This window comes from Gopherus flavomarginatus, chromosome 6, assembly GCF_025201925.1.
Source record: "Gopherus flavomarginatus isolate rGopFla2 chromosome 6, rGopFla2.mat.asm, whole genome shotgun sequence".
In the NCBI taxonomy this organism is placed as follows: domain Eukaryota; kingdom Metazoa; phylum Chordata; order Testudines; family Testudinidae; genus Gopherus; species Gopherus flavomarginatus.
The window spans coordinates 19241494-19264475 of record NC_066622.1 but is presented as its reverse complement, the minus strand read 5'-3'; the positions used below and the strand labels follow the sequence as shown (position 1 = coordinate 19264475).

Below are 22982 nucleotides of genomic sequence, written 5' to 3'. Positions count from 1 at the left end.
ACTTACTATCTGATCTCTTTGTCCTTACACTTAGAAACAGAAGACTAGAAAGTAGAACTACTTCTCCAAAGCTCAGAGAAAGCAGGCAGCCAGAAAACAAAGACAAAACACTCAGTTCCCTCCACCCAAAGTTGAAAAAATCCGGTTTCCTGATTGGTCCTCTGGTCAGGTGCTTCAGGTGAAAGAGACATTAACCCTTAGCTATCTGTTTATGACACTCCCCATGCGGACACTCTTATTCTGCATTAAGAGTGCCTTTTTGTGGATTAGGTTAATCCACTTCCAGCTCTCTTAGGGACTTTTTAAAATCCTACTAGGCATCAGTCCAGGTCTTTAGGTGCCTAAACACCTACGCTGTTCTGGCCCAATAGCTTGTTGGAAAGGGTTATCAGAGACATTAAAGCATAAAGCCTTGGCTGAGGTAATTTAATGCCAACATTGAACAAGCAAGCACAAGAGAGACATGAAAACAGTTAATTAAAAATACCTGAAACCCATCACACTTACGTACTGGTACATGCTCCCAGGTAATAGTATAGTCAATAGTATTGATAGCATGTGGCTACAAGTAATGGTTCAAACCTTTAGAATGGCACACATGGATAATTTGCTCACAGTTATTCCAGCTGCATGCACAGCTGCACTGATTGTGTGCACAAATGAGCAGTCCAACATGTCATTTATGCATGCAGTTACTGCATTAAGGATAGTATCAAACAATAGTAAAAGTTCTTGACAATGAGAAAAGAAAATGTTCAGCAGAAAAGAGCACGTGGCTAATGCCTGTATACTTTATTCCCTATAGGTCTTTGAAATGGTTTTTGTAGAAGGGGGTGGAAGAACAGTAATTAACATATTGCATTTCTGTAGCTCTGTCCACCCATAAATCAAGGTGCAATTAACAAACATTCACAAATTAAGTCTCACAGCACCCACCTGAGTGGGTAAGAATTAATACCCTCATTTTACAGATGGGGAATCTGAGGTTCTGAAAGGCAAAGTGACTTGCCCATTGTCACAAAGTGAGTGAGTTGCAGAGTCAGGAATAGAACCCAAGAATCCTTACCGCTCAGTCATTTGTTCTACCACTAGACAATGCCTGTATAGCAATCACACCATAAATAATCCAGGATGCTGAGCAAAGTGTCAGGAGGGGAAGTTAGCCATGAAGTTAGCAGTAGAGTTGCTAATTTGCAAGTGTCGTCTGCTTTGCTGTCCCCCCCATTTCTAGGTTGGTAAAGATTGCAGCTCCCTACAAGTTGGGAAGTAACAGCTTAGAGCAAGTGGAGTAGGCAGCACACTGGCTGAAATGATCCCTCACTAAGAGAGGCCCTAGAATTTATTGACATTTTTCAGCAGAAAGAACAGTATTAATATCCAGCAGCTGTATAACAGTTCTGCTGGCAGCCCCCATTCTGACAGGGTGAGGTTGAGCAGAATCTCTGGGGCGCCTGCTTTAGAAGAGTCTGATCTCAGGCTGAATCTAGATGAGGCTGTTTTAGATGTGACAAGCTGATCAGAAAGGCTGATAGCGCTGTTCCTGATAATCGTGTCTCATTACTCTTGTTCTGTCCATAATAATGCTCAGTTGGGGGAATATGCCATCATTTCTCACGCAAATCTCTGTCTACAATGGAGCCCAGAGGCACAGAGCACTGTAGGAGCTATGAATAATCAGGCCACCTTTTCTTGAAACACAGTGGGCCAGCAATGGCCAGAAGTTCAATGATAGTCGTGAGTGGTTTGAACAGGAATGAAGCTGCCATTTCCAGCTTTCTTTCCTGCCTCCCAACATTTTTATAATGTACTGTTTTTCAGGAGAAGGGGAAATAGAGTAATTACACACAGACATAGTCCCCTAAGCTTTACCCATGTAGTGAGGCAAATTCACACCTGCTGGATCTCCACTGAATTTAATGGAGATGCACGAGGCATGAGGCTGGCCCAGGATGTCTATCATGGCACTTATGCTCCCCTCACATGTTAAAAAAAACAACCACCACCTCCCCATGGCTGCTGCAGATCTGGTGTTGAGAATAACTCACTCTGGATCATGGAGTTTTCAGCAGTGCAACAGGGACTGGGGCTGTGGCAAGGGATAAAGATGGAAAACAGGGATGCCCATGAAAACCTGTGCCAAACCCCACTGATACCTGGTGAACTGCACAGAGGGCCTCTCCCTCCATGCTCCTGTTAGCCCCACTCTGAGCAGTGGTATTAGTGGCAGTGCTGTCACTGGGCCCTAAGCTTTGGCTGTGCTCTTTGGCCCATCTGATCAGGGTTATGGAGTGTGGAAGGGCTGTTAACCTTCCTCTCTCTTACATGGATATTGGTTCACATAGAGGGAGGAACATGCTCCACAAAACAGCCATTCCCTGAGTCCTCCTTGTATTTCAGTGGGGTGCTTTAGGCATATAGAGCTTCTCTGGGGAACAAGGACAGAGTTATGGAACAGATGGGGAATAGTCTGCATATTCTTACATCTTTTCTATATCCAGGCTTCTTTTGCAGTATTGTTCCTCTGTGCACTACACAGTGAAGGGGATTATAGGGTCCATGTGATTTATTATTAGTCACACATGTTATTCCAATAGCTACTTAATATACTTCCAGAAACTTAGACCATGCACTGATAAACACATCAAGACTCTCCATGAGCTGAAAGGGTACTGTATTTTAGAGGTGGGCCAAGGAAGCATGATCAGATCAGATTTAGTCTACAAATCCAGGTTCAGATTTAAGCCCCAGCAAGTCTTGAATTACATGCCGCCAAAATCTCACCAGCTATTGTTATGGCAGCGTGGGCCAAAGTGCAGAACAGTTGCTCTTGAAAGGTGGAAATCATGCACTATGAGTCCAGTTGTTCGATCGAAACTGCAAGTCACTCTTATGCAGTATGTTAACAAGATCTGCACTGAAATAATTGCTCTCTGTTAAAACTCTCTTTGCTGTTAAGTTTGAAAGTTTTGGGGAGAATCTGAAAGTTAACGTTACCTCCTATGCACCTCATGATGCTAATTTGTTTTTATTTTAATTGTGGTTTGGTACCACTACAACAACATCCAGTGGATTTTAATATATTTACTAGATCTTTCCAGACACTCTTGGAAACATCTGTTTTCATAAAACTTAGAGACGGCAGGACAATGTGTGTACTGAGAAGGTAGAGAAATAAAGGACTTTACATCATCATGACTTGGTAAAATAGATCTCCAACTGCTGAATCCAGTGAAGTCAGTGTTTTTTCCTTGATTTGGATTTATATAACTACAGAGCTAATCAGCCTTGTTACTCCTGACAGTCTGGAGAATGTCATTTGTCTTGTACAGATGCCTTCTGTAAGAGAGAAAAGAAGAGTAATGTAGTGGATTGAGGGCAGGCCTGGGAGCTATGTATTCTTGAGTTCTAATCCTGGTGGCTTTTCTTATTCATTGTGGCCCTAGTTAAGCCATTTAATCTCTCTGTCTCAGTTTCCTCAATATTTAACATGGGGCTAATATCACTTACCTTAGAGGTGTGTTAAGATAGAGGTGTTAGGACCGAGTCAATGGGAGTTGCCCCAAAGTAAGTTAAGCAGGGTTTGGCCCTTAAAGTGCAGGGTTTGACCTTTTGAGCACGTTCAGTTATACTCTACCAAGTGACTTTATAGAAGAGGCATAATCGGATTTCATGTTTCTTGTCTCAGTGATTTACATATCAAGTGTGTGTGCAACTGTATGATGGGGTAACTTGTGATGATATGGGACAAGGCTCAACAGGGCTTACTTCCAGTTTGTGTCTTATGTTCCTAAAAGCACATTCTTCAAAGTTTCAGCCAGCCACCTGGAGGGGTCAGGAAGAGAGTGCCCCTCCCTCAGTGTATTCTGTTTTTTGTTGTTGTGGGATGGCCATGGCTGAAGATGGGATGTTGGAGAAGGACGGCTAGAGCTCTGAGGTGGCACTGAGTAGTTTCTGTCTCAGATGCTTGGCTGGTTCTTGCTCACGTAGTCAAGGTCTAACTGATTGTCATATGTTGGGTTGGGAAGGAATTTTCCCCCAGGTTGGATTAGTAATGACCTTGGTATGGGAGTTGCCTTTCTCTGTTGCATGTGAGTGTGGTTCGCTTGCCAGGATTATCTGGGTATATCACACTTAATCATTTCCCTGCCATTGTGGGGGCCTCAGTTGTGAGGGCCTTGGGCACTAGTACACCTTGGTCCCTCCTATTCTCTGCCAGTAGCAGTCTAGTCTCCTGTTGGCTGTAATACTTTGGTTGAATTTCGTTTGTTGGGTTTAGTGTGTGGGTGTGGGGTGCTGTTTGTGACCTATATACAGGAGGTCAGGCTAGATGATCTGGTGGTCTCTTCTGACCTTAAACTCTGTGACTCAGCAAGTAAAAAAATTGTAGGGATAAAGTGAGAAAGGTCAAAAGCCATGTAGAGTTGGACCTTGCAAAGGGATTTAAAACTAATAGTAAAAGGTTCTATAGCCATATAAATAAGAAGAAGACAAAGAAAGAAGAAGTGGGACCACTAAACACTGAGGATGGAGTGGAGGTTAAGGATAATCTAGGCATAGCCCAATATCTAAACAAATACTTTGCCTCAGTCTTTAATGAGGCTAATGAGGAGCTTAGGGTTAATGGTAGGATGACAAATGGTAATGAGGATATGGAGGTAGATATTACCACATCCGAGGTAAAAGCTAAACTCGAACAGATTAATGGGACGAAATCGGAGGGCCCAGATAATCTTCATCCAAGAATATTAAGGGAACTGGCACATGAAATTGCAAACCCATTAGCAAGAATTTTTAATGAATCAGTAAACTCAGGGGTTGTACTATACGACTGGAGAATTGCTAACATAGTTCCTATCTTTAAGAAAGGGAAAAAAAGTGATCTGCTTAACTATAGGCCTGTTAGTTTAACATCTGTAGTATGCAAGGTCTTAGAAAATTTTTTGAAGGAGAAAGTAGTTAAGGACATTGAGGTCAATGGTAATTGGGACAAAATACAATGTGGTTTTACAAAAGGTAGATCGTGCCAAACCAACCTGATCTCCTTCTTTGAGAAGGTAACAGAGTTTTTAGACAAAGGAAACACAGTAGATCTAATTTACCTCGATTTCAATAAGGCATTTGATACGGTTCCACATGGGGAATTATCAGTTAAACTGAAAAAGATGGGGATCGATATGAAAATTGAGAGGTGGATAAGGAACTGGTTAAAGAGGAGACTACAATGGGTCATACTGAAAGGTGAACTGTCAGGCTGGAAGGAGGTTACTAGTGGAGTTCCTCAGGGATCGGTTTTGGGTTTTGGGAAAAGGGCATGGTCATGCATTTAGGGATTAATAACAAGAATTTTGGTTATAAATTGAGGACACATCAGTTGGAAGTAACAGAGGAGGAGAAGGACCTTGGAGTATTGCTTGATCACAGGATGACTATGAGCTGCCAATGTGATATGGCCGTTAAAAAAGCTAATGCGGTTTTAGGATGCATTAGGCAGGGTATTTCCAGTAAAGATAAGGAGGTGTTAGTGCCATTATACAAGGCACTGGTGAGACCTCATCTGAAATACTGTGTGCAGTTCTGATCTCCCATGTTTAAGAAGGATCAATTCAAACTGAGAAGGGCTACTAGGATGATCCGAGGAATGCAAAACCTGTCTTGGAGACTGAAAGAGCTTGGCTTGTTTAGCCTAACCAAAAGAAGGCTGAGGGAGATATGATTGCTCTTTATAAATATATCAGAGGGATAAATATCAGGGAGGGAGAGGAATTACTTAAGCTTAGTGCCAATGTGGACACAAGAACAAATGGATATAAACTGGACACTAGGAAGTTTAGACTTGAAATTAAATGAAGGTTTCTAACCATTAGAGGAATGAAGTTCTGGAACAGCCTTCCGAGTGGAGTAGTGGGGGCAAAAGACATATCTGGCTTCAAGACTAAGCTTGATAAGTTTATGGAGGGGGTGGCATGATGGGATAGGAATTTTCCTCCAGGGAAGATTGGCAGAGGCCCTGGAGGTTTTTCGCCTTCCTCTGCAGCATGGGGCACGGTTCACTTGCTGGAGAATTCTCTGCACCTTGAGGTCTTTAAACCACTATTTGAGGACTTCAGTAACTCAGACATAGGTTAGGGGTTTGTTACAGGAGTGGGTGGATGAGATTCTGTGGCCTACATTGTGCAGGAGGTCAGACTAGATGGCCATAATGGTCCCTTCTGACCTTAAGTCTATGAATCTATGAATTTTTTCCCCTATCAGACCTGACAACTCCCCTGGGATCTGAAAGTAAAGCTGAGTGGTTTCGTTCTTGGACATCAACACCCATAGTAAAAGTTCTGCACAGCTAACTATGTCCTCAGTGACACTTATGCAGTACAGTTGTCTTCAATTGGTTTGCACCGGGGGAACTATTGGAATTCAATAAAGAAAAAGAACTAGAATGCTCGTTCTCCATAACTTTGTTGTTCTACAGGGCTGATAAGTAAAATGCCTCTTTGTTACTAGACTAAGCAGATTTGACTAAGCATGTGCAAAGAATGGCTCTGTTAAGGAAGAAGGTGCTATTTGTTAATGGCCATTTTTTAGAGCAGACCCACACTGAAATGCCTCCAAAGCACTAGTGCTAAGTATTAGTAGTAGTGTATAAAGAAAATAACCTCTGAAGATTGAGGAGCCAAATTTATTGTCAATCCACAATTCCTGCCTCTGGGAAGGAGTTAGAATATTTTGAAATCTGTTGCCAAAGCCAAAACTAAACATAAATGAGAAACACAGCTTGAGTGGTGCAGGGGGGACTCTCCTGAGGAAATAGCAGCTAACAAAATATAGTCTGAACAGATCAGACGTCTTATTCAAAACAATTTCAAGAAGGACATTTTAGTATAGCTTTCAAAACTAGTGTGAATACCCTTGGAATGAGGCACTCTTGGACTGATATATTCTCTGCTTCCAGGAGAACACAGGCAGAAGAACAGCATTTCCAAGAGGGGTGATTTTTAAAGGACATACAGGACCTCATTGCTTAAATATACACTATTTTGGCTAGGATGGTCCCTTTGGAGCCTGTTATTTTTTAGTCCTTCATCTTGCCCATTCTTCAGGGATTTGATTGTATAATCTAGGCGTATTAAATTTAACACAGGATGAAGACTAACATAATAAGCTTGACCACTCTTCCTAGCAGCATGAAGGATGTGGAGTTTCTGTAAAGGGCAGGCATTTTAAAAAATTTTTCCAGCATTAATAACTTCGCTACTTCATTACATATAGATGACGTCCATTCCCCCAGCTCCTTTGCAACATAAAACACCTGCCCTGACAACACCCTTGGACCTTAGCAGTACTCAGAGAGGGGGGAACTTGTGTAATGTTGCAGTTGCAGTCCAGGTTTGAGTGGGGGAGTAGGGGTGCATATGAGTTTCATGGTAACTCGGGGAGAGAGCTGTACAGAACAGGTCCCATAAGACTCTCAAATTAACATTCACCTCTCTTTACGTTTGGTCTTTGGATCATGTTTTTCTCCTTCAAGGGAAATAATGAAAGACCTTTCTTTTAAAGAAACAGAAATTCAGATAAATGGTGGTCATGTGTTAACACAGAGCTTCTGTGCTAGCACCATACTCAGGCCTGCTTTGAACACTGTCTTTTGAAATTCAGGCACCTACAGTGTCAGAGCTTGTCGCTGGCTTTTAACCACATGACTCCCCTTAACTTTAAGAGGAGTTGCTTTGCTAAAATCCTCCAGAACCAGTGGAAGTATCTGGGTTAGCGTGCATCCCTGTTAAGATAACTCTAGAGTCACCTATAAAGTGTTTGAGACTTGTGCGATTGATGGGTATTTGGGATTCTAACCAATTCCCATGAGAAAAGGTGGAGGAGACTGTCTTGCATTAGAGAAATAATGTAAGGTTGGTGGTGTGAAAGGCTTTGTTCTTCCTTCCTTCTCAGGCATCAGTAGGCCTCCACATGCCTTTATGTTTTAAATACAAAACGCCTTTAATAGAAAGGCCTCCTGGTTGGTGGATTTCTGCAACCTTGGTACTTTATTCATTTAAGCTATTGCAGTTTGGGTTATTCCTGTGCCCTAACCCTACTGCGCCAGCTCTTGGACATTTTGAGTGGTTTTCATATAATAGTTGCACTTATTTCCTTTGTCTCACTGCACTCTCTAGTTCAACTCATGTACTATAATATCTTGAATAAGATTTGATGGGATCTGCCATTTTCCACTGTGACACCCAAGAGTTTACAGACATTTTCTGTCCCAGCTTTGGGTTCCCTCCTAGATGAAATCAGTATTTTGGACAGTAGGAGATAAAATCATTCCCTGTTTTAGAACAGTCAATAGACAGTATCTAGAGGTCTCTACTCACTGAAAACTTTTGGCCTCATGTGATCAAGCATTCTCCTGGTTCTCCAGTGTTAGTCTGAGTGCCAAATCCTGACACTTAGGGTATATCTGTCTACACAGCAAAGAAAAACCCCCAGCTCAGGCTTGCAGAGCTGGGGTAGTGGGGCTGTTTCATTGCTGGGTACACTTCTGGGCTTGGGTTGGAGCCCGTGCTCTGGGACCCTCCCACCCCGCAGGGTCTCAGAGCCCAGGCTCCAGCCCAAGCCCAGAAATTTACACAGCAGTGAAACAACTCTGCAGCCCAAGTCTGCTGGCATGGGCCAGCCATGCATTTTTCTTTGCTGTGTAGACATATCCTAAGGGTGGATGCTGCTGTTACTGAAGTCAACAAAGTTGCTGCTGCTTAATCTGGTGTGAAATTGGCTATGAGAGATATTTAGAGATTGCCTTTGATTTTCCTCTACTTAGAAATCTTGCTTCCAGGATATCTTGTTGGTTTAGGGGCGTGGATGGGCTCTGGTCATGAGTGCAGGTTCTGGCCCTAAATCCTAGTTCAAGGCATGGCAATTTGTCTAAGGTACATATCTGGCCTCCATTGCCATAGTGTCCGAGCACCTCCCAGTCTTTAAAGTATTTATCGTTATAACACCCTAGTGAGGTAAGGGAGTGCCATTATCCCCATTTTATGAATGGTAAACAGAGGCACAGAGAGGCTAAGTGACTTGCCCAGAGTCACAAAGGAAGTGTGTGGTAGAGTAGGGAATTGAACCCAGGTCTCCTGAATCCCAGCTAACCAGTGGACCATCTTTCCTCACTTGGTGAGGCAATTTAGATATCATTGTCACCCAGTGCATTCCCTGATTACTTTGGGGGCACTCTCATGGTTTGCTATGAGTGCTGAGCAATAAAGACAGCCTATTAGTTTTGGCAACTTTATTAATTATTCTTCAAACAAACAGTTCTTAAGCATTGTTTCTTTTGTCAGCAAATACTGAAAGTCTATACATGGCAAAACTACTCCCTAGATGTGGGTATTCCAGAGCTGAACACAAAAGGCCTTCTGCAATCTTGCCTCTTTTATTGTCCAAAGAGTCATCATTCACTACTAAAATACTTTGATTGGAAAAAATGATTGCTGGTGACTTATTCAACTCTAGAATGTTTTGCATCCCTCTACAAATACCTAACTGAGATTGCTGCTGCTCACTCTAAACTTTGCTCTCTGTTTGCTCGGCTTACTTAAATCTAAGGTCCATATCCTGAAATCCTCCCTCAGTTTTAGTCAGGCAACCTCCCATCGAAACCGTTAAGAAAGAACTTCAGAGTTTGTTCTAAAATGAATGTGAGTCAAAAGAGGGAAAGAAGGGTTTATCCGTGGAGAAGAAGCTCTCCAGAAAAAGAAAACTGAAGAGAGGAGAAAGAAAGAAATCCTAAGCTTGAGAAGCTCTATGGAAGCTGAAGGGTCTGTTTTCAGTATCAGGATTACATGAGTCCGTTATGGCAGATGGAAAGAGTTGGTGAACTGATGTAGTGGTTATTCTTCCCTTTCAACTGATGCTTCTATTCTGCTTGATGTCACTGGTTTTGGTACAGTGAATGCTCATTTGTAAACAAAATGATGAGTCATCAGGGTCTGACAGAGGAAATCTGTTAATGATTTTTCATTAGCAATTACATCCATTCAGTGAGCCTTTAGCTCTCCTGACTTGGGTCTGGAAACTCCCAATTTAAATGAGTGACTATGGCACTCTTGCTTCTCAGTGGGGAGTTCTGCTCAGTCCAGGTTTTATTCGAAGTGTGTGTGGGGGGGGGGGAACCCTGTTTGTTTTACATACAGAGGTGGCCAGCTGAGGACACTGGTGTTTTCTGCATTAAAAATGTCTAGAATTTCACTGAAAAAACTCACAGGCCCAGTGATGTTCCTGGAAAAGCTGGTCATTGTTCCAGATCCTTGATCCTGTTCTGTTCTCTTTGAACTGTTCCAGTTGTGCAGAAATGGCCAAAACTCTGGCTTATGCAGCCAACAGGGGTTGATTCTCTTTCCATAATGGAATCCTGGGGGTTAAAACCGGCACAGCTGGTTTTATGCTACCTACCCCCACAACATTCAGGGTCATTACCAGCCAGCATGAGTTTATTGGTTTAGCCCTCAGCTGCCTCTGGAACTGATGGGGCAGAAAAAAGTATTCTAATTTCACCTCTACTCCCTTCTCAAGTCTTAGCCAAGCTGCGTGCCGGACACTCCCAAGCAGGTGGGCCATTCATTCTAGCACAAGCACAGCTGGCACAATAAGATAAATCCCATCAGTCTAAAAAAGATGTGGCAGTATTTGATGCTTTGGGTTTATGTGTTGAAAACTCCACATCATAAGCCATTGTGAAACAAAATGCTGGAGGCTACGGGCCCAATTCTGACTTCACTGTCATCTGTATTAAACAGGAGTCACTCTGCTGAAGACAGTAGAGTTACACACTAGTGTAAAACCTGTGTATATGAGATTAGAATCAGGCTTAAAAAGTCCATTAAGATTCCTGAGATCAGAGTCAGACCTAAATCTATTGAGCTGTAAGTGCTGGAGACAAAACTGTTTAAAACAAACCAATTACGGATATGAAGCATGGAGTGACTACTCCCAAAATTTCTCTGGATCCAACTGTGGGTATTTTTTTTTTTTTTTTTTTTTTTTTTTTAGGTTTTAAACCACCTGTCTTTCAATCTGCCAACTTTCCAGCAGTCGGCTTTGCAGCAATTTAGCAAATGTGGCTTTAGACCATTCATTAATTGGATGTTATGGCATTTTTTTGGATCAATGTTTAACTAGAATTAACCCCTTGTTCTCCATCTGGAACAACTATGAGATGATAAAAATTGAGGGCAGTTCCCTTTATTGGGAAGAATGAGTATTGGCGAGGGTCTTTTCCTTGGGGATTTATAGCAGTACTTAGCAGAATGGTTTTAACCAGGGTAGAAATCAGCAATTGAGATTTCATGCGGTTTCATTTACGTTCCCTCCTGCTTCCCTAGAGCTACTGACCTATCCCCTACAGCTCTTTCAGTATTAAAACTTGCATCCTAGAAGCATTGTTTCATGTTTCTCTGAACAGTAATAGCATAGACTTGAGCAGAGATCAGTTGTTTCAAAAGGCATGAAATAAACACAAATGTTTATTAAAATGATTGTAACAGCTTCTCATAGGCGGTCTTATTTATTATTTGGACACTGAGTTGAAATGCTGGATCAGATCTCAGTTGGTGTAAATTGGCATAACTCCATTGACATCAATGGAATTATGCTGATTTAAACCAGCCAAGGATCTGGCTCACTGGTAGGCGTGCAAACACCCCCCTACCCCCCACAAAAGACTATGATGATTGAGACTTGACCCATGGAGAGGAAGTGATCCAGCTGGAATTGACAGTGGATAGTTATTTATTATTGATTGATTATTTGTATTATGGGAGTACCTAGGGACCCCAATCATAGTCCAGGACCAAACTGTGCTAGGCGCTGTACGAACATACACACAAAAACACAGAAAGACAGTCCCAGGCCCAAGGAGCTTACAATTCAAGCATTTGTCTACACTTTCAGCTGGGGTGTAATTTCCAGCTCGAGGAGACGTACTCATGCGAGCTGTCATTGAACTAGCACGCTAAAAATAGAGCATAGCTGCAGTGGCAGGAAGGGCTAGCTGCCCTAAATACATACCTGTTCGAGATGCTAAGTGAGTTCTAAGGCAGCTAGCCCCTCCTGCTGCTAGCGCTGCTGGGCTATTTTAATCATGCTAGGTTGATGAGAGGTAATACAGTCTGTCTCCTGGAGCTGGGAATCACAGCCCCAGCTCAAAGTGTAGACATATTCTTAGTAAATAGTGTGAACTGGGCACAAGTTCCATTTAACGTCTTTTTAGAGGAAATTTGTTGTTCTTGTGAAAGAGTGGGGGTTGGTTATTTTCTGTTCACCGATTCTTGAAGAAATTCAGTTTTTTATCAGCGGTTTTCAGCCTGAGCGGAAATCAACATCATAAATGCATCAAATGGTTGAGAGGACATGGTGACTTGTCTTCAGACCAAAACTGGTGGGATATTACACCAGCTTTCTGATAATGCTTCCTTGTGCTGCAGCGCTACAATCAGAGTGGCTGGTTAGATTGCCATAGCCTACACATAAAACTTAGGTCGACCCTTCACTTAGGCTGTGAAAAATTCATCCCACTGAAAGATGTAGTTAAGATGACCTAACCCCCTGTGTAGTCACCGCTAGGTTGACGGAAGAATTTCCCATTGACCTAGCTTCAGCCTCTCCAGGGGGTGGGTTTACGACAGCAACAGAAAACCTTCCATCAAGGTCGCAAGTGTCTGCACTACAGCGCTCCAGCTGTGCCATCATAGCGCTTGTAGTGTAGACGCACCCTGAGCAGTAGAGTCCTCTTCTGAGGATTACATTTTCATCCAGACGTCCTAAAAGCCTGATTTCTGACAGCTCAGGTTGTAACACTCCAGAAGATAAACACTTGATTGTGTGTAAAAAATGCTAGTCTTACTGAGAGCCCTCCATAATGAATAGACTGGTCCTGGGAAGAACTCTGTGGCTGGGTCTGGGTTTGCTGTAAACAGAGGAGAGCTTGTGTTTTTTGTTTTTATAATGTGGCTGATGCTGCCCACAAGTATCCCTCATTTTGCCCATTTTGCTTTAGTATCTACAACTCCTAGAAGAAGAGTATTTCCCTGGAGTGTATTTTTTAGCTTGAATTCATAGTCCTCTGTTCTCCCTAGACGAGTCCCAAATTATTTGGAATGTTCTGTCTGCATATCATAGCTCTTCCTGAGTTATACCTAAACGTTAATAAAAGCTAATGGTTTACATTAAGAAAGGCCAGAGATAAAGTGAGGGCCCTTTTATCACAGAATTAATGGCCTGAAAATGTCGGTTGTGTAGGGGCAACTGCCAAATATTGAGCCTCTGAAGATGATCGTAAGTCCCACAAATCAACAAGTTGGAGCGGATTATCTGATGTTAGCTGTGTCGTTTTCCCAGGACTCCAGGCATGTTAGAAGCCAGCAGTTTAATCCACTCTGATAAGATGCATGAGGGAGTTACACACTGTGTCCACTTACTGTTCCACTATAATGCTTTCGGAGGCAAAGGAAGAAGCAGCTTTGCTAAAGCAGAAGCATGCAGCCTGGTTTTGATTCATAAACCCCGGCATTTCAAGTTGCACAAGAACTATTTTTAAGGTCACAAACACAGGAAACAAAAATCAGTACATTTCATGGGTTTCCTGAGTGTTGCCTTACCAATCCTCTTCCTCCCTCTGTTTCCAGCAGACTTCCTTCCGAAGCTGACATCCTGCAAGCTAGCTTCTCATTCAGAGCTCTTGGGGATGAAATAGCTGTGATGGAAACTCTGGTAAATCATTTTTCAGTTCATGGCCGATTTTAAGGCTGAGATAAAGAAGAACTGAATTTATGACATATAATAGCTTGTAGTTTTAGATGAGTTAGGATTTTACATCTTTTATCTTTCTTTTTGAGATCATACTCAAGAGCCAATCTAACTAAACCTCCTCTTAGACTTTATATAGGACTTGAGTCAATTTGTACCATTTGTGAATAATAGTGAAAATACCTATTGTAAAAGCCCTGCTGGAGAGAATGTATGTGTGTTATACCTCTGTCCTCAACTGGATCGAAACAGAGCTGCTTAGCTGGGCATGTATCATAGGTCCCATACTGTTAACTGATAGTGGAGATTTTCCTTTAGTTCAAGTAGCAGAGTGCTGTATTTTGGAGCTGAAGGATCCAAGTTCTATCCATACTACTCCTGTGAATGTCTGAGTGGCCCTGGTGTGTAGCAGAGACAGTGATGAAATACAAATGGTCACAGATTTGTTATGATAGGTAAAAGATAAAATATTGAAGATATTGAAACAAATTCTGTGTTCAGGGCCCCTACCGTCTAGTCACTCTTATATAACTGAGAGTAGAATTTGGCCCATGCTGTACCTAAAATCACTTTTATCCCTGTATTCATGACTTAAGTGTTTGCATGAGTGTGATTCAAGTTGCTAAAGTAATATTTCAATGCATGCTGAGACTTGAACTTGAACACTTCCAGTTTACCATAAAATAACAAAGCTAAAGTACATCTTGGTATTGCACTTTACAGACTAAAAAACAGAAGGGATGACCCCACCCTAGAATCCAAGTGAGGGGAACACTTCCTGTCCTTGATGGCTTCCCTTTGGAGGAGATGATGTAATCTGAAGAAAGGTGTTTTAGGGAGGAAGGATATGTGCAAATCCAAATAAACTTCTGTCTATATTAGAATGGCCACATCCTGTTTACCATTAACCATTTGGCAACTATCTTAGCTCAGCAACTTACGATTTACAAAGATGTAGACACAGAAGAGAAAGGACCTTCCACTCTGCTCTGCAATGTGCAAGAGGAAAGACTGAAATCCTTCTAATTGGGAGTGGGTGATCTTTGCAAGAATAGAGATACCTATGATATTAGTGGACTGTTTCTCTGAAGAGGTGTGTGTCTGATTCCTTCTGGGACTTTGGTCAAATCACTTAATTGCTCGGTGCCTCAGTTTCCCCATCTGTAAAATGAGGATTACCACACTTCTGTGTAATAAGCTCTGGGTAGTTAATATTTGTAAAGAGCTTTGAGGATGAAAAATCTAAGGATAATTACTATCACTATGACAAATATATGTATCTGATGAGATATATTTTGATAAAAGTTTGGCTGAACATAGAAAGGACTATTAAATAGGAAAAATGAATGGCTTGTCATATTCTCTGCATATTAAAAGGGAATTGTGTTGTCTAGTTTCAGGGAGAAATATAAACACTTTTTAGGAGATTGGGCTGAGATTGTTTTTAACAGAACGTAATAGTGTAAAAATGCAAAATACATTCAGCAAAATCATTCATATTTGCAGCACTTCATCCCTTCGGCTTGGTTGCTGACAAACTGCACCATAACTCTGAGTATATGTTACCCCCTTTTTGGCACATGCTCCAGCAGAAAAGTTTTTCAGATCAGGCTTTGTTACTTCCTGTCTGATGTGACCAACAGAGCTAGTGAACCCATGGTGTCTGCCAGTAGGGGAGGGAGAACCAAGTATCATGTTGGTTTTCTTGGACAAAATTTAGTCTGTAGCTTGTGGCCATAAACTTGTGTTTGAACAGCAATGTGGAGATGAATGCTAGAAGATGTTTGCAAACCTTTTACTCTGGACAGCGAATTAAGATTTCCCTGGATTATTCAAGAAGGGAATATTCTCCTGTGAGTGACATGTGCATGGACAAGACTGCAGGTCTTTGCCATAGAATTGCTAAAAGTATCTCTAAGCAAGAGTCTGCTCTGCAGTCATGAGGTGCAACTGCAGAAGCTGGAGCTGACATACCTGAGTTAGCTGTAATCTAGCTATCTGGGGTCTTGAAGCAGTGAAGCAACAGCGGGCTGTACAGACTTGACTCGAACCGTGGATAATTACTCACAGGCTAGCCCACACGGGAGCTAATACTGCTGCAGATTCACTGCTCTGGTACCTGAACCAACAAGATTATGTCTACACAAGCTGCAGTCACAGTGTAGACATACCCTAAGATTATGGCAGTGATGACACCAACTGTACAGGTGACACGTCTGCTCAGGATTCCTGACCTGGCACTTGGAATGACCAAAGAACAGACTGCTCCCGAGTCCCTAGAGAATCCATTCCAGCCTAGTGGTGCTGTGCTACCTATGCCCTACTGCACAGCTATACATGGGAAGCACTAGATCTGTGACTGTAGATTCCAGCTGTGTAGCAGTGGGTGTAGGAGCTGTAGAGGTTACTGCAGGGCTGAGGCAGCTGCCACAGAGGGCACTTTTGCCTCTCCCTTCCCTGGAGAGAGTATTCCTTCCCTCCCTAGCTCCACATAGGTTGTCAACCCTCCAGGATTGTCCGGGAGTCTCCAGGACTTAAAAATTAATCTTTAATTAAAGGTTATGTCATGTGATGAAACCTCCAGGAACACATCCAACCAAAGTTGGCAACCCTAGCTCCAGAGAGACCCCAGCCCACACAGCCTAGTTACTCAGCATGATAGGCTCAGGATTTGGCTGCTAGCATCTAGAGATGGGCCCAGAAGCAAAGCAGGATTGGGAATTTGTATTCCTCCAAAGTTGGGGGGTAACCAGACCCAGGGATCTGGTTTGGGCCCATTTCTGTTAATAAAGCCAAAGGAACTAATCTACAGTAAAGATACACTCTTCAGGCAGGAATGTTCCTAAGCAGGCTGATTGTCAACTTTTGCTATGTGGCACAAGCAGCTCCTTACACTGGCACTAAGGATTTCGTAATAAAATAATGGTAATAACCTGTCAAAGCAGCAAAGTGTAATGCACTTGTAAAGTTGCTTTTTTCTTTCAGGCTATTGAGGTTCATGTGTGTATAGAGTTCCATTCAGATTTGAGACCCCAATAGATAGCACTGAATGAGCTGCAGTTTGTTAGGCCCAAAGCAGTATGCTAATAAGAGAGAGGCATCTTCAGACCCCTGCATTTGGTCTGTTTAAATCAGCACCACCTGGTATTATTCTGAAGGAGTTGTTTGCATTTAGGCCTCAGTTCAGTAAGATAGTTAAACACGTGTCCAGCTTTAAATGTGTAAGTAACCCTATTGAAGTCAGTGGGACTTTTCCCAAGCTTAAAGTTAGCCACGTGCTTAAGTACCTTGCAGAATTGGGACCTTGATTTCGTCTTCTTTTAGGCTACTGTATCAGCTGGAGGTCACCCCCATACACCCTTCCTGCTGTTGTTAGGGTTGGACATATATATAGCCACATAACAGTGAGCGGCAGAGGTGGCATTTCAGTGGCTTCTTGCGTCAAGATGAGCAATGGAAATGACACCACAGATGACATTATAATGTCTGTAGAAACATACCATTCATTCAAAAGGCTTTAGGTGCAGCCAGGGCATTGCATAAAAGCCTCTGTGGGGGAGTCTCCAGGTAAATTTTTAACAGCGTTGCTGTTGTGACATTTGAATGCTGTCAAATCCATCCATCTTGTCAGGGAAGAAATAGTAAGGAGAATCACTCAGGAGTCAGAGAGAAAAAGGCCATACATCTTGGACATGTGTTGGAGGAATCAGGCAATCTGTGCAAGCCCTGCCAGGCCTCCAAATACTGGTACTGTGTGGCAGAGAAAGAGCCTCTGAGGGCAACATTAGTGAAGCTGGGGGAATTTGGCTGTGTTGGCTTGCTCTACAGATGGGTCCAGGTGGCCAAATTCCACTTAGGCAAAAACAAAACCATATATGGAGCCAATTGTTCTCTGCCTTTGCTCATCTTATTGTTATTTGAGTGTAAAGCACTAACAAATCAGAATGGGAGCATTCCACACCCACTTTGCACAGCTGTAATCAGTGACACAAGGTGCAAAACAAGGAAAAATCAGGCCCAGTTTTAGTTTCCAATTAATCTGAACCACCAAATTTTTGTCTTTGTGGAAAAGGGTGTTTTGGTCCATCTCTGGTTTGCACAGATCTGTTCTTAACCTATTGCAGATTCAGCCCCTTGGCCTTTACTCCACTCGAGTGTTGCTTTTAGTGTAAGGTTCAACCAGACTTGAAAGGTCAAAGTGATACTCCATTGAAAATGCCACCCTTGTCAGTGAAACCACAGTTCAGCGTGGTTTCTGCATGGAGCTATAATGAGGGGATTCCCAGACTCCGAACTCGAGGGAGTTGGCCTGATGCTAGACTTGGGTGTTGGGCCCTTGCTTGCCAAAAGTTTTGTAATCCTGGCAGCTGAGGTTTTGTAGCAAAAGCTGTAACATGGGCAAGTCTCTCCTGGTTTAGGGATGTCCAGCTCAAAGCTTTAGGCAAGGCTGGGGAAGTGTGGGCTGTGTAGGTGACCAGACAGCAAGTGTGAAAAATCGGGACAGGGAGTGGGGGGTAATAGGAGCCTATATAAGAAAAAGACCCAAAAATTGGGACTGTCCCTATAAAATTGGGACATCTGGTCACCCTAGGGTTGTGTTTCACAAGGTGTCATGAAGAGGTGGAATTCCCCCCTGCCTTAGGCTAGCTGTGGTGGGCAGTGCACTCACGTCACTGACTCACCGCTTTCCAATTATCAAACTCTGTGTATGGTGCTGGCCACCCCACCCCAGCATTGTTTTGGGCATCAGGAAGGACTGCATTGTGGCTGCTCATGTCCACGTGCACAATGGCAGAGGGAAAGTGCAGGGGAGTCGTTTTCCAATCCTTTGCAAACCCATGAAGTGTTGCCAACTCTTGTGTTATTTCTGGTTTTACTGAAAGCCCCAGCTCCTGGAGTCATGCTATGTTGGGTGAATCATAGCTACTTTTTTTTTTAATTGAAAGTTTCTACCCATTGTGGTTGTGGAGAAAAAGTTAAAAACATTAATCCACAAAGGCTTTTGAACCAGGAGGTAAATATAATGACCCAAATTTATTATTTCTAAGTCAGTCTCATGATTTTTTTAGAGATTGACTTATAGTTTTGGAATGCTTGGGTCTGGCAATATTCCGCTTGCAAGGGGTAGTTAGTTCTTGGAGTACCTGAGCACTGGGGATGGCAGGCAAGGCAGCGTGAGGCAATCCATGCCCCAGACGGGACGTGGCTGAGGGTCAAGAAGCATGGCTAGTGGCCTGGCCGTCCCTTTCTGCAACTGTACACACCTGTGCTGTCAGCACAGGAGGCAGGGGCATGCTTTGTGCCCTTTGAGAGGATGTAGCAGCTCCTGTGTGTTCTCCCCAGGGTCCCTGGAGCAGATCCACCTGCCTCACCACGTAGGTGCTGACTCCATGGGTGCACTGGGGCTGGAGCACCCATGGGGAAAAATTAGTGGGTACTCTGCACCCACCAGCAGCCAAGCTCCCCTCTCCCACCCCGCCCCACCTCCTCTGCCTACCTCCCAGTGTTTCCCACCCAGCTGCCACCAAACAGCTGTTTGGCACTGTCAGCACACTCTGGGATGCGGGGAGGAGCAGGAACATGGCACGCTCAGGGGAAGAGATGGGGAATAGACAGGGGTGGGGATTTGGGGAAGGAATTGAAATATTGGCAGGGAGGGGGCGGAGCTGGGGTGGGGACTTTGGGGAAGGAGTTGGAATGGGGGCGGGGAAGAGGTGGGACAGGGGCAGGGCCTCATGGAAGGCGTGGGGCGGGGCCAGGGGCAGAGCGGGGATCAAGCACCCATGTGAAAGAGGGGAAGTCGGCGCCTGTGCAGTCTCTCCCTCTGCCACTAACCAGCCCATGCACCCTGTCCCCAAACCTCATTCTAGCCATAAAATCATATTGCCTGGAGCCATTCAGAGGGATAGAGAGCAATGGGGATCCATCAGTGACAAGGAACCCAGTCTCTGACCTGGATTGTCTCAGATCCCTCTGTGACCCAGCCTGTGCTCCAGTTCATTACGTGCTCCTTCAGCACTGCTTCATTGCCAGCCACCCCCTCCTCCCCACTCAGTATCCCTGAGCCAAGAAGTTCCAAAGCTGATTCCTCTCCTTGCAGGGCTTTTTGCCATGTTGTGGTTAGGCAGCCACCCCAGCCAGGCAGCATGTGGGGGTTGATGAGAAGTAGCTGAGTTGTGTAAGACTCTTAAACTACGTGGATGGATTTCCCACACACACAGTTTAAAGCAGCAAGTCTCTCTGGCCTGTGGGACAGCAAAACAAAGAGGATCTATAAAGATCATAGAGGATAACAAGCTTTGCAGACAGAGTGCAAGGGAAGTTAATTTTTTGTAAAAGTATTTTTCAATCTAACTATTGTCAGCTGCCTGTTCTCTCTGGACTCAGACGAAGGAGGATGCTAGAAAATTCCTTGCCCGGGGCTCTAATATCCCCTTGGGCTGCCATAGGGCTACCAGGAACCCTTAAGATTTAAAATCTTCACTCCCTCTGCTCTGATCTAATTTTGTCATTCCTGTATCCTGCGGCCTGTCTGTGCCACTGTAGCCTTGGGCCCAATCCAGCTTCTGACACCCGTACTGACAATGAGCAGCACCTTACTCCAAAGATAGTCAATGGGCCATTCATGGAGTGATGTACTATTAAACATTATTAGGGGTATCAGAATCCAGCCTATTAAAATTGGTGTAAACTTTGCCCTTGACTTCAGTAGGAGCAGGATTGGGCCCTGAGTTTACAGCCCTCAGTCTCAGCAAAGTTTGCTCATCTGAAAATGCTATTCAGGGTCACTCTGTTTAAAAACAATCATGGCTACCCTTTCATTTTAAAGAAAAAGAGAGAGAATTGCAATTGCTTGCCAGCTGTCTTCAGGTCTGAATGATTCAATGCATTCCACAATGGCAAACCCCAGGGTTCAACAATGCCTAACCTGGAGTTACAAATGAATATAGATGCTCACACCCTAAATTAACAAACCTTGGGTCTGGTAACTTGAGTTCTGCTAACCCTGGGCTTATATTGTAGTGTAAACATACCCTCAGGAACAAATCCTGTGAGCTGCAGGAGGGATGTGAGAGGTCTCAAAGGCCGTGGAACTAACATCGCAATCATGCAGAGGCTGGACAGGCAACTCTGCTCTCTTGAGTACCATGGGGCTCTCTCCACATTATTGCCACAGGGGATTGCATAGTAGGTTCAGGAATAAGGCTCTGGCAAGTGGATGTAGGGAATGCAGAGGCCTTAGGCACTTGTGGAGACCTGAAGCTGTAGTGACAATCTCCAAGCGACTCTGTTGGTGCCCTGCATTAGGGGCAGAAGGATTCTCTTCCCTCAGCTCCTATGAAGCCCTATAGCGCAAAGCTCTCTTTCTTGAGCCTGTGCAGTGGTCAGGATTTGGCCCCCAGCAAGCAGATTTAATGAGTAAGAAGGTGCCACTATTACAGCCATTTTCTCAATTGTAACTACTCACTAATATTTCCTATTTACTATCCAATGGTAAGGCATAGAACCCTCAATGGGTTGTTTTGTTCAAAGGGTATATTCTCAGTGAGAAGTATTTTATTTTGTTGCCACGCTTTGACATGAATGTTTCTTTTCAGCTTCAGCCAGAGCAATTAGACTGTGGAGCAGCCCATCTCCAGCACCCTTTGGCCATTCTGCAACCCATAAAGGCAACACCAATGTTCAAATACCAGGGCCTCACTTCAGTGGCCGTTTCCAGTGTCAATAATTACACCGTTGTGTTTCTGGGCACAGCGAATGGAAGACTCCTGAAGGTAAAATTAGCATGTTACTAGAGAGATAAGAATGAAGCGCTGAAGGGAGTTGATGGTTCAGGGATGGGTGGTGGGGTTTGGAGCCTTTCACCTCTCGCACCATTGGTTTGTATAGTACCCAGGATGGCAGTAACTGAAAGCTTTTTCTGTACCACCTCACAGTGTGTAGTTCTGCAGGCCTCCCAAAATAAGCAGGGATGGGTTGGCTCATTTCTTGGATGGGTGACTACTAGGTTGCTCCTAGATGCAACAGGAAGTGGTTTCAATGATTCACCCCACATAATAATATGGGGCAGTGTGCTACTGGAAGTGTCTTCTTTCAGATGAGGCATAAAACAGAGTTTTTGACCCCTTGTGGTCATTAAATATCTCATGACATTTTTCATAAGAATAGGGTTGTTACTACTTGTGTCCTGGTTAAATGCCAACTTGAACTTGCACGCTGCCTACCTAAATTCCCCTGGCAATTTCAGCTGGATACATTTGCTTCCCATCCTACAAATGTTATGTCACATCATTGTGCGTGGTTAACTAGCTGATATATTCCACCCCAGAGCTGGCTGCAGGGAAATTGGGAGATTCAGGTAATGTGGGCAAATGGTGATACCGGGGTGAAAGGCACTAGAAAAGTGCTGTTAGTGTTGATCATCTCAGAACTGTTTGGTGGCCTGTGTGAAACAAGTTGTCAGTCCCAGTCAGGGGCGGCTCCAGGCACCAGCACGCCAAGCGCATGCTTGGGGTGGCAAGCCGCGGGGGGCACTCTGCCGGTCGCAGCGAGGGCGGCAGGCAGGCTGCCTTCCGTGGCATGCCTGCGGAGGGTCCGCTGGTCCCGTGGCTTCGGCGGACCTCCCACAGGCTACCGCCGAATTCGTGGGACCGGGGACCTCCCCCAGGCAAGCCACGGAGGGCAGCCTGCCTGCCGTGCTTGGGGCGGCAAAATGCCTAGAGCCGCCCCTGGTCCCAGTCTGGTTTGCAGTAGAGAGATGCCCCTCTTGCTCAAACCAGCGTCACATGGTACCTTTGTTGGCAGCCTCAGCAGCGAGAGAGGACTACTGGACCCTGAGAAGTGGCCCTTCCCATGCAGGGCTGAGGCACGTTAACATAGCAATGTGAAGGAAGTGTGCACTGGTGCTGCCCACGCTGTAACTGCACTGAGAATAAAGAGTTCAGTCATTCGGACTTTCAGTACAACCCACTTATCCATTACTGTATTCACAGTAATAGAAAAAAAAATCATTTGACAAGCTCTCTCTGAGCACAGGCTTTCATTCTGCAATAAAGAAGTAGCTGGATGTTACTTTAATCTATACAATGATATACGTTGCCTGGTAATTGGTATCTGTTAATCAGTACATATTTAAGGCTACAATGTGATTGTGTTGTATTTACCGTAATATACTGTAGAAACAAAAGACT

General features: G+C 43.9%; 1 protein-coding gene across 1 annotated transcript in view; it reads left to right on the top strand.

The window, feature by feature from the left end:
• PLXND1 (plexin D1) overlaps positions 1-22982 on the top strand; it is a 131315-nt gene that overhangs the window by 15023 nt on the left and 93310 nt on the right. Inside the window, exon 2 of the mRNA XM_050958351.1 lies at positions 21390-21566. Coding sequence (XP_050814308.1) covers positions 21390-21566 — 177 coding nt within the window. The remainder of the gene's footprint in view (positions 1-21389; positions 21567-22982) is intronic.